This window comes from Hemiscyllium ocellatum, chromosome 3, assembly GCF_020745735.1.
Source record: "Hemiscyllium ocellatum isolate sHemOce1 chromosome 3, sHemOce1.pat.X.cur, whole genome shotgun sequence".
NCBI lineage: Eukaryota > Metazoa > Chordata > Chondrichthyes > Orectolobiformes > Hemiscylliidae > Hemiscyllium > Hemiscyllium ocellatum.
The window spans coordinates 62,797,942-62,810,449 of record NC_083403.1 but is presented as its reverse complement, the minus strand read 5'-3'; the positions used below and the strand labels follow the sequence as shown (position 1 = coordinate 62,810,449).

The 12,508-nt window shown below is 42.8% G+C and overlaps 1 protein-coding gene across 1 annotated transcript in view; it reads right to left on the bottom strand.

Moving 5' to 3' along the window:
- Positions 1 to 8,984, bottom strand: part of slc35f6 (solute carrier family 35 member F6) — a 36,227-nt gene extending 27,243 nt beyond the window's left edge. Inside the window, exon 1 of the mRNA XM_060820982.1 lies at positions 8,840 to 8,984. Coding sequence (XP_060676965.1) covers positions 8,840 to 8,916 — 77 coding nt within the window. The 5' untranslated portion in view covers positions 8,917 to 8,984. The remainder of the gene's footprint in view (positions 1 to 8,839) is intronic.
- Positions 8,985 to 12,508: the final 3,524 nt, after the last annotated feature.

Sequence of the window (12,508 nt, the reverse complement as noted above, 5' to 3'; positions counted from 1 at the left end):
GTCACCCGAGTGTGGGGCTACTAAGGATAGCTGGTCATGTTTCATGGCTAGTTGGTGTTCATGGATGCGGATTGTTAGTCGTCTTCCTGTTTGTCCTATATAGTGTTTTGTGCAAAATGACATTAGATTACTTAGTGTGGAAGTAGGCCCTTTGGCCCAAGACAACACCAACCTGCTGAAGCACAACCCACCCATACATTTACCCCTTACCTAACACTGAGCAATTTAACATGGCCAATTCACCTGACCCACATATCTTTGGACTGTGGGAGGAAACCTGAGCACCTGGAGGAAACCCACAGACACAGAACATGCAAACTCCAGTCAGTCACCTGAGGTGGGAATTGAACCTGGGTCTCTGGCACTGAAGCAGCAGTGCTAACCACTGTGCCACCTTGCTGCCCATATGACCAGCTATCCTTCGTAGCCACACAGACAACAGGAGGTGGTCAACTGGGACAACACTTATAGGAGAAAGAGAACTGCAGATACTGAAGATCAGAGCTAAAAATGTGTTGCTGGAAAAGCACAGGTCAGGTAGCATCCAAGGAGCAGGAGAATTGACATTTCAGGCATGAGCCCTTCAGGAACTACTACTGTAGGACAAGTCAACAGAACAACCAGGGAATTCCTAGAGGCATGGCACTCATCCACAGATTCAATCAATAAGCACATCGACCTGGACCCAATGTACTGGCCACTGCAGCAGACAGCTGGAACTGAATCAGAAGCAGCAGATACGAAATTGCTAAATGCTGGAAGAAACATCACAAGTGCTTCACAGGAGGCTTCCAAACACTGAGGATGTCACCTAGACAGGGGATGAAATGTCTGCAACACAAATTCCCAGCTCTAACAGAACCACAACATTGCTGCTGCTTATATGGTGTGGGTAGACCCATGATGCTGTTGGAAAAGGAATTCTAGGATTTTGACCCAATAGGAGTGGCAACATATCTCCAAGGCAGATTAGAGAGCACATGAAGGGGGAAATTGCAGGTGGTATATCCAGTGCTTCTAGAAGGAAACTTGTGGTTTGAAAGGTGTTAAATTGGTAACTTTCCATAGTGCATTTTGTAGATGGCACACTGCTGCTACTGTAAATGGTGAAACAAGTGAATACTTGTTGATATGGTAAGTAGACGGCTTTGGTCCTAGATGTATTGTTAGGTGTGTACTCTCCCACAGAAGTACAAAGTATTCCATCCTCCTTTTGACTTGTGCCTTGTAAATGGGGAGGATCTGGGGAAAAGCAAGAGTTATTCACAGCAACTCCTAGCCTCAGATCTGCTCCTGAAGAGGCATGATTTGGAGATGGTGGTATTGGACCAGGGTGTACAAAGTTCAAAATCACAACACTAGGCTATAGTCCAACAGGTTTATTTGGAAGCACTAGCTTTCCGAGCACTGTCTTCACAACCACTGATGAAGGAGCAATGCTCAAAGCTATGCTTCCAAATAAGCCTGTTGGACTATAGCCTAGTGTTGACAGTTTTAACCCTGAAAATGCAGTATTTTGACAAGAGTCCAGTTTTCAGTCAACTCCCAAAACATTAGTGATATGGCATACTGTGACAGTGATGTCACTGAATGTCAATGGCCAATGGTTAGTGCCTCTAACTGGAGGGCTGAGGCTTGAGATATGAATTTTACCCAAATGCAGATACTGTCCACATCTTGCTATGTTTGCACATGGACTATTCATGTCTGCTGACATGAATAGTGTTGACTGTAGTGTGCATCTCTACTCAACCTTATAACAAGGGGAAAGGTCATGAAGCAACTGAAGACATAAGGACACTACATAAACACTTGCAGAGATTTCCTTGAACTGAAGTGACTAACCAACAAGCAAACCCTTTGTACTAGGTATGTCTCCAACCAAACTTTAAATCTGAAGCCAAGACCTGGCCATAACTGAAAAGAATGAAAAGTGAGCTTGCTAGATAGAGCACCAGGCATATCAAAGTGAGGTCAAAGCTGCAGAGGTCATGCATACTATAGAAAACAAAGCAATACCACAGTCAATGGATCAGATCAGAGCTTGTGTTGCTCCACTATATTAAAAGTCTAGAGCAGATGCCAATTAAACCATGGAGTTGGTGATAGCCTAATGGCATAGTCACTGGGTTGACAGTCCAGTGATTGCCTGGGGACCTGCATTTGAATCCCATCATGACAGGTGGAGAAATTTGAATTCAATACAAAAAAACTAGAAGAGTCTAATGACATTGAAACCATCAATTGTCAGAAAAACCTATCGGGTTCACTTTGGGGAAGGAAAATACTATTCTTGGCTGGTCTGGCCTAAGAGTAACTCCAGACCCATAGCAATGTGGTTGGCACAACTATCCTTGGGGAAATTAGGGATGGGCAATAAATGCTGCCCTCATGAGGGCATTAAAGAGGAAACTCCATTGGCATTGCCATCCTCAACACCAAGTTCAACCACCTTCAGCCTGGGGAGCAAGTGATCCATCTCTGCCTCCTTATGGCCCCATCACCACAAAGCCAGACTTCAGCCAAAGCAGGAGAAAGTAGGGACTGCAGATGCTGGAAGAGCACAGGTCAGGCAGCATACTCAGGCTGAAGCATTTCATCAGGGGCTTATTCCCAAAATGTCAATTCTCCTGCTCCTCAGATGCTGCCTGACTTGCTGTGCTTTTCCAGCAGCTCAGCCAAAGCAGTTCAATCTACACAAGAATGAAAGCACCCCAGATTTGGCAAAGGCTACAGCCTTGCAAGGTCATCGAGTCAGATGCACAGCATGGAAACAGATGCTTCTGTCCAACCTGTCCACATCAACTAGATATCCCAAACCAATCAGTTCCACCTGCCAGCACCTGGCCCATATCTCTCCAAACCCTTCCTATTCATTTCCCCATCCACATGCCTTTTAAAGTGCTGCAGTTGAACCAGCCTCCACTTCCTCTGGCAGCTCATTCCATACGTTTATCACCTTCTGCATGGAAGAGTTGCCCCTTAGGTGTAGGGTGAGGGGAAGAGGAGATCTATGCCCTCTAGTTCTGGACTCTCCCACCCCAGGAGAAAGACCATTTATCCTATCCATGCCCCTCTTGTAAAGCTCTATAATGTCACCTCAGCCTCTGACTTCAGGCAAAACAGTCCTAGTCTATTTCAACTTCCTACATCTCAAATCCTTCAACCCTGGCAACATCCTTAAGTCTTCTGAACCCTTTCAAGGGTCAGAACATCCTTTGATAGGAAAGACCAGGATGGTCACTTTTGAAAGTGTGCCAATGTCCTATATAGCCACAATATGGCCTCCCAACTCCAGCCAATAAAGGAAAGCATACCAAATGCCTTCACTATCCTATCTACCTGCAACTCCACTTTCAAGGAGCTATGAACCTGCACTCTAAGGTCTTTGCTCAACAATACTCCCAAGAACATTAGCATTAAGTGTACAAGTCCTGCTCAAATTTGTTTTCCCAAAATGCAGTACCTCACATTTAAATTAAAATTCCATCTGCCATTTCTCAGCCTACTGGCCAATCTGAAAGATCCTGTTGTAATTGGTGGTAACTTCACTGTCCACTACACCTCCAATTGGAGTCATCTGCAAATTTACTAACTATACTTATGCTCACATCCAAATTGTTTATATAAATGAAAAGCAGTGCACCCAGCACCAATCCATGACACTCTACTGGTTGCAGGCCTGGTCTGAAAAACAACTGTCCACCACCACTTCTACCTTTGAGCCAGTTCAGTATCCAAATGTCTATTTCTCCCTATATTCCATGATTAACCTTGCTAACAAGTATGCTATGGGAAATCTGTTAAACACCTTACTGAAGTCCAGTGAAACCTTATGCTGCAAAACAAACAATCTAGCCAAGCTATTCCAATACAACTACAGGCATCATTTCAAGTAGAATTTTCACTAAAGTACTTCCTATTCACAAAGTCAAATCCCATCCATTCAATTACAGGTGTTATGGACCACACCTGACCCCTCAAACATTAAGCAGGTAGCCCAGACTGTAGCTATTTGTTTAGGTCCTGGGGTGAATTAGCTAGTCCAACTGCCAAGTTTTAAGCAAACAATGTACTTACAAAATTATGGAATGAAAGAACAGAAGAGAATATCAAATAACTTCTAAAAGCCCAGACTATCTGGACTTAAATGATGCTGTTCCAAATATTTTTGGAACAGTCACAACAGTCACAAGGGCAGCACGGTGGCACAATGGTTAGCACTGCTGCCTCAACGCCAGGGACCCGGGTTCAATTCCCGCCTCAGGCGACTGACTGTGTGGAGTTTGCACGTTCTCCCCGTGTCTGCATGGGTTTCCTCCAGGTGCTCCGGTTTCCTCCCACAGTCCAAAGATGTGCGGGTCAGGTGAATTGGCCATGCTAAATTGCCCGTAGTGTTAGGTAAGGGGTATATGTAGGGGTTGCACTTCGGCGGGTCGGTGTGGACTTGTTGGGCCAAAGGGCCTGTTTCCACACTAAGTAATCTAATCTCAGCACAGTAAAAGTGAAAAAACACTTACAGGCTTGACTTGAGGACAGCTGTACTTGCCCAAGCAGTCTTTCAGGCTGATTGCTGATGAACGGAATCAAAAACTAACCTAAATGAAAGCTAGCTACACAGTGAGCTGGCCACTCCCCTTTGATTATACAGTTTTTGCTCAAGACATGAGAACAAAAGGCAGCCCAATAAGCCTTTCAAATCCCACCTAGTTGGAGCCTGGCCAATTACCCCCTTATGAAAAAAACTCAAGAGCATGGTAACCTTTTAAGAGAACAGGATCCATCACAGGTTGTTCTGTTAGAATGCAGATTTCATTAACAAACTCACTAACAACTGACAAATTGGGGGACACTGTTTCTAAAGCATGAGCTCCTAATTCTAAAGCATGCCAACACTAAGTGCTGTTTCTTAACCAAGTTTTCAGTAATGTGGGATTACACAAGAACAACCATCTCATTATAGATGAATGAATTGTCCCACACTATTCAGGGAAGTGGAGGAGAAAATTTTCTTCACAATAGAAGTGAAGTTAGGAACTAAAGCAAATCATGGGAAAGTGCTGAGAAAACAAGGATAGAGATTGACAAGTGTGACTTGAAGCCCTGTGTTTTAAAGCAAGTGGCTACAAAATGTAGCAAGCATTTGTGGTAACTTTCAGAAACTACATGAATTCCAGGAAGTCCCATTAGACTGGGGGGGGGGGGGGAAAATCAGCCTAATTATTTGAAAAAGGATCAGGCCAGTCAATTTAATTTCAATGTTTTTGAGGAGAGAGACTTCTATCTCAAGTATTCTGCTTAGGCAGAGTCAAAGTCACTGACGCAGAGTCAGATGTACAGCATGGAAACAGACCCTTCACTCCAACCTGTCCAGGTATCCCAATCCAATCTAGTCCCACCTACCAACACCCAGCCCATATCTCTCCAAACCCTTTCTATTCATATGCCAATCCAAATGCCTCTTAATTGTACCAGCCTCTACCACTTCCTCTGGCAGCTCATTCTATACACATACCACCCTCTGAAAGTTGCCCCATAGGCGTCATCTTTCCCCTCACCCTAAACTTATGCCCTCTAGATCTGGACTCCCCACCCCAGGGGAAGAAATATTTATTCCAACCTTGCCCCTCATGATTTTGTAAGCCTCCAACACTCCAGGGAAAACAGCCCCAGCCTGTTCTGCCTCTCCTATAGCACCAAGTCATCCAACCCCAACAACATCCTTGTAAACCTTTTCTGAACTCTTTCAAGGGTCACAACATCTTTCTGATAGAAAGGAGACCAGAATTGCACGCAATATTCCAACAGTGGACTAACCAATGTCCTGTACAGCTGCAAAGTGACTTCCTAACTCCTGTACTCAATACTCTGACCAATAAAGGAAAGCATACCAAATTCCTTCACTATCCTATCTACCTGCAACTCTGGAAATAGTGTTGTTTGAGGATGCAACAGAGGGTGGATTGGCCAGGATAGGGGTGGTGAAGAACAGCAATAAGTGTAACATCTTTAGATTTGCAAAACTTAAAATTCTACACTTCATGTATTCTATTTTGTGGAATGGAGTGTGATCTAGTATGGATAGAGGATTGAAATAAAGCCAGCTAGAATTTACAGGAGCCTTATTCATTTGGACAAACTGGAACTACAGGGATCATGCTGGGACCTCAACTAATTCTGAACTGCTACTAATAGTTAGTAGAGACTGTTCATTACATCCACATTTTCATACAAGTGATTGATTCCCTTTGCAGATTCTGATGCATTTAAGTAAATGGGAAAGTAACCAGATGAATCATCATGTGATAAAATGCAGTGTCATGAACTTTGGTAGAGATTAGAAAACATATGTATTACTGCTGTGATGCAGAGGGATGCCCCCTTATACATGAATCACAGGTACAGACAGAAAGTTAAAGAAAAAACCAAATGGCTTTTATTGTAGGGGGAATGCAGTATGAATAAAACCCAAGTACTGCAGATGAAGAAAAGCAGAAATACATAGTGCTGGATAAACACTGCAAGACTGGCAGCATCTATGGAGGTAGAAAGTTAACACTTCAAAGTAATTGAGTTGGAGTCAATATCAACAGTTTCTCCACAGAAGCTAACAAATGAGAATTTTTCTAGTCGTAGAATTCTAGGTGAAGACTGAACTCCAAGGCAGCATATGGGGTATTACCTTTGTTAAAAAGGAAAGGCAGTTTACAAGCAGGGAGGAGATACTGAAACTCAAACATTGGTTAGACCACAACTATAATCTTGTGTTCAGTTCTAGAATCCACATGATAGGAGGGATGTGATTGCACCAAAAGGGTGCAGAGGAGATTCACCATAACTTTGGTTATGGAGGAGATCAGATAGACTTGGTAGTTTTCCCTCAGAAGGGGGAGGGAGGAGAGAGACATTATTGAAATGCATAATTTTGAGTGGCACAGATAGGAAGAAACCTACCCCTACCCCCTCGGATACAATGACAGTAGAAGAGCAGGCAAGTCTTCCTTAGTGCTCTCTACCAATAAAGTATGTATGTATCAGTCTAGACTTGATATGTTGTCTAGCTAACATCAAATGTTAGTTAACCTGAGAATGCAACTCAAGAAAGTTGCAATTTACATATGAAATTAGTGAAGCTATCATGGTATTCAAACAGATGAAAGACTCAACAAACAAGGTATTTTTCAGTGTATAATTTCAGTTACGTCACACTAAGCTTTTGTGATAAATTCTGTCTTGCAATGGTGCCCTCCACAACCATCTGAAGTAGCAGTGCTCCGAAAGCTAGTGCTTCCAATTAAGCCTGTTGGACTATAACCTGGTGTTGGAGATTGTTACATATCTAGACTTGATTAGATGTACAGACTGATACAATTTTGCTCTGAATGAGCTTATAGAAAACTAAACAGTTTTAAAGAGACATCACTACTTTAGTTTAAGTTAGTTACCCGGGTCTCATCAGGAGATGAGAATTCAAGAGCAGAAGCACCACAATCATTTCAACCACCCCAGTTAAAAAAAGTGTTTCAGACCCCCGATCCTCAAACTCAGGGGGAAAACTGATCAGTTGCTAGGTTTTTGAAGTGATGTTGCAAACCTTTCCACCCCAGAGGAAAGGAAAAAAACCCACTAAATATTCATGCATGACCAGCCAAACATACCACAAAGGACTCAATCTCTCCCCTTGCCTGCAAGGGAGGGGGGAGAAGGAGGAGGAGAAGAGGGGGCAATGTGCAATATGCAGTTCCTCTAGTGAGGGGAAGCCTTATGATCTGATTGGAGTATGGATTCTTTTGGTTTGGGTGGGGGGGGGGGGGGACAGTGTGCAGTTCAGAGGAACAGAATGTTATGTTATTTATTCTAAATAAAATCAATCACATAGTCATGACTTAACATGGTACTGCATGTCCTAAGAACACCAACAAACCTTACAGATCACTAATTCAAACATGGCACTGGATCTCAGTGATCTACAACATGAGTACACAGCTACTTTCAGTAGCTAAAACTGTCACCAAGACAAAAAAAGGCAGGTTGAAGACCCACTGTTGTCTCCCTATGTAGGTTCAAACTTTGTGAATTAAGTGTTGTTGACAAATTGCTGAAAAGCCCATCAGGTCTAGCAGCATCTGTGGACAGAAGTCAGTTTGCAGGAGGGTCACTCAACCCAAAACATTAACACTGAATTCTCTCCATCCAGATCTGTTGAGCTTTTCCAGCAATTTCTATTTTTGTTTCCGATTTAGAGCATCCACTGCTCAGTTTTTAAGTTTATTAAGTCACACTTTTTCACAAGTGGTATTGTTGCACAGCAGTTATGTCAACCTCTCTTGGCCAGAAGGGGCAAGTTCAAGTCCAAGTCCCAGATGCTCCAGAAGTGGGCCCACGCCATGTGTCTCCTAATGGATGCAAACATATCTACATTCCAGTTTAGTGCTAAATCTTGTGCTTCCTGTTAGTGCAGACTGCACTGCAGCCTGGGATTTGCAGTCCTTCACGTTAGCTGGATGCAGAAAGTCTGCTTAAAACATGGAGAGGGACTACAAATAAAAATGGGATCCACCGCACAGAACTTTATGAATCACCGGCTTCATTTAGCGTTTAACTATTTAGCCTACACCCTTGACCCACTAGTGATAAAAAATATATGGTTTCCGCTGCTGAATGCGAAGGGATTAATAACTGACGGATTTCAAACCCGAACAGGATTAGAGAATGAAATAACCCTAAGTGCAGTGATCTGCTAAAAGAGAGGGAGAGGAAAAAGGGCAAGAGAGCTCGTAACTTACAGCTCAGCTCTTGGAGAGCTGTTCCGTGTAAAATGATACATTTTGTTACTTACTTAGCCGACAGCGTATTGATAGACCCTGTAATCAGCATCATCACTGCCAGGCAAATCTGATACTTGGTCCACGCCATGAATAACTAGAAACGTATCAATTCTATACAAGTCTCAGTGGCTTTTATAAGGAACACCCTTTCCTTCCCTCGTGATCAAGGAACCAGAAATCACATGCTGCAGTCAGCTGAGAGTTTGACACTGAACAGCAAAGATGAAACGTGTGGGCTATTCACTGTTTAACCACTGGGGGTGATTTCATTCCAGTCAGATTTGCTTAGTTTGAGGAGGGTTTATTAGATTAGATTACTTACAGTGTGGAAACAGGACCTTCAGCCCAACAAGTCCACACTGACCCGCCGAAGCGCAACCCACCCATACCCCTACATTTACCCCTTACCTAACACTACGGGCAATTTCGCATGGCCAATTTACCTGACCCCCCACATCTTTGGACTGTGGGAGGAAACCAGAACACCCGGAGGAAACCCACGCAGACACGGGGAGAACGTGCAAACTCCACACAGTCAGTCGCCTGAGGCGGGAATTGAACCCGGGTGTCTGGCGCTGCAGCAGTGCTAGCCACTGCTTGTAGAGGGTGCAGAGTTCATTTCAAAACATTGTACCATAAAATATGAGCAAATAGGCTTTTACAGGGGGTTTACTTTTGACTATTGATCTCACTCTTAACATCATTTTGGATGAATATATGTCTAACCAAAGGGAGATAATGTGAGATTATGGAGACAATGGGAATAAATGGACAGCATATTGAAAACGATAGCATAGACATGATGGGATAACTGGCCTCCTGATATCACCCTATGATTCTGATTCTATAATTCCGTAATTCCATGATGTTGACAGTAGTTAAGGCAACAAATGGGTTGTCCAATGTATTTCAGTCTTCTTCCAAGTAAGGGAGTTATCTGACAAGATTATATTTGAAATTACTCACAGATAGAGAACCTTGTTACATAATGTTCGTAGCGGTTGAGGGACGCCCCCAATTTAAATCTAATCTTAACCATTACATTGATGAGTAGTAATTATACTGCAGCAGTTACATTATTTCACTAATGGATGACTAAACACAGGGCTTTCATTCAATCCGTAGCTTTAAAAAAAATCTTGTGTTCAGAGGTCAAAGACTTTGTAGAACTGCTTACAGCACAATGCCTCAGCCCATCATTGTTTCCTGCTTGCAGTTTATTTTTCATTTTTTTCAACCCTGCTAAAAACAATGCATTTTATCTATATTAGCCTTTCACAATAATGAAAGCCAAGCGATATTGTGCAGTATCACTGAAACAAGATTTAACCAGTGGAAGATTAGACTCAAAAACATACTAATTTAAGAAACTAAAACAATATAAATGAAAGTGAGAACTGTCGAAGAGGTGGTCAATCTTCAGCAAATCGCTAATGCCGTTGGTTTTTTTGAACATGATTATTTGTGTTCCAACATTAAATAGTAAAATCAATTATATTAAACACTTGCACAATTATTTTCCTGCCAAAAACAATTCAGTAACTTGCATTTTTTAATGCATGAATGGCATTACTGGCATGCCAGTAACTATTGTCCAAGCCACCTTCTCAAGGGAACCAAAGCAGTCTGTGATTTTTGTTTTTAAGATGGAAGGAAGGTTCATTGATGAAACAGTTCATGGTCTTGGTTGTTGGAGATCAGTCATCACAGCCCCAGAATATCTCTGCAGGAGTTCCTCAGGGTGGTATCCTAGGCATGACCATCTTCAGCTGCTTCATCAATGACCTTCCTTCCATCATAAGGTCAGAAGTGGGAATATTTGTCAATGAATGAACAATGTTCAGCACCATTCACAACTCCTCAGATACTGAAGCAGTCCAGATTTAAATGAACAAAATCTGGACAATATCCAGGCTTGGGCTACCAAGTGGCAAGTAACATTTGTACCACACAAATGCCAGGCAATGACCATCACCAATAAGAGACAATCAAATCACCACCCTTTGACATTCAATAGTTTAATCACTGAATCCCCTTGCTATCAACATTCTGAGAGTTATCATTGACCAGAAATTCAACTGGACTCACTAGATAAGCACAGCAGCTACACGAACAGGTCAGAGGCGAGGAATACTGCAGTAAATAACTCACATTCTGACTCCCCAAAGCTTGTCCACCATCTGCAAAGCACAAGTCAGGAGTGTGATGAAATATTTCCCTCTTGCCTGGATTGGTACGGCTCCAACGACACGCAAGAAACTTGACACCATCCTGGGCAAAGCAGCCTGTTTGATTATTACTACATCCACATGCATCAAGTCCCTCTATCACCAACACTCAGTAGCAGCAGTGTGTGCTATTCATAAGCTGCTCTGCAGAAATTCAGTAAAGATCTTCAGTCAGCATCTTCCAAACCCACAACGACTTCCATCTAGAAGGACAAGGGCAGCACATGTATGGGAAACACCATCACTTTCAAGTTCCCCTCCATGCCACTCACCATCCTGATTTGAAAATATATTGCCGTTCCTTCACTGGCACTAGGTAAAAATCCTGGAATTCCCTCTGTAATGGCATTGTGGGTCAACTTTCAACAGGTAGATGCAGAAATTCAAGAAGGCAGCTCACCACTACCTTCTCAAGGGCAACTATGGATGGGCAATAAATACTGGCCAGCTAGCAATGCTTACATCCCACAAAATGAATAAATTTTAAAATGGTTCATGATGACTGTGCCTAGGACACTGCCCTGAGGACTGCCTACTTTAATGCATTGGGGCTAAGGTGACTAACCTCAAACAGCCATGACCATCTTCCTCTGCTCTGACTATGAATGTAGTCAGGGAAGCTCCATCTCGATTATCATTAGCTCCAATTTTATGAATGCATGTTTGTGCCACAATCCGCCAAACACTGCCTCAATGTCAAGAATAACTACATCACTTCAGCAATTCTACTATGTCTATGTCGAGGCAAAAGTTGAAACGAGGTTGGAGCCAAGTGGTCCTGGCAGAATCCACACTGGACGTCAGTGAGGAAGTTATTGCCAAGTAAGAGTCACATGACAGCAGCTTCAATGACACCTTCCACCACTTTTCTAATAGAATGATGGACTCTAATTGTCAGATTGGATTTGTTTCTTTGCTATACAAGATGCACCTAGATATTTTACACAATGACTAGTAGGTGCCTTTTTACAATTGTATTGGAACAGCTTGCTATGAGCATGACTAGTTTTCAGAATCACAGCCAAATGTTACTGGACCCTTTTGCATTGCAGTATCCAATGTACACAGCTATAACCTCTGACTGAAGATGGGCACTCTCATCCTAGGCTTCCCCATCATTGAGGATGACAATATTCACAGAACGTCCTCTCCCTGTTAGTTATCAAAACTGTACTTGACTAAGTGTGGTGGGACACAACTCTGACAAAACTAGAGTCAACGGGAATCAGGGGGAAGCTCTCCATTGGATGGAGGCATAACTGGCATTAAGGAAGATGGCTGCTGTTGCTGGAGGTCAGTCAACTCAACTTCAGAAGTTCCTCAAGGAAGTGTTCCTCTAGACCTAACCGTTTTCAGCTGCTTCATCAATGACCTTCTCTCCATCATAAAATCAGAACTGGCAATGTAGGATGCTGATTGCACATTGTTCAGCATCATTCACTACTCCTCAGA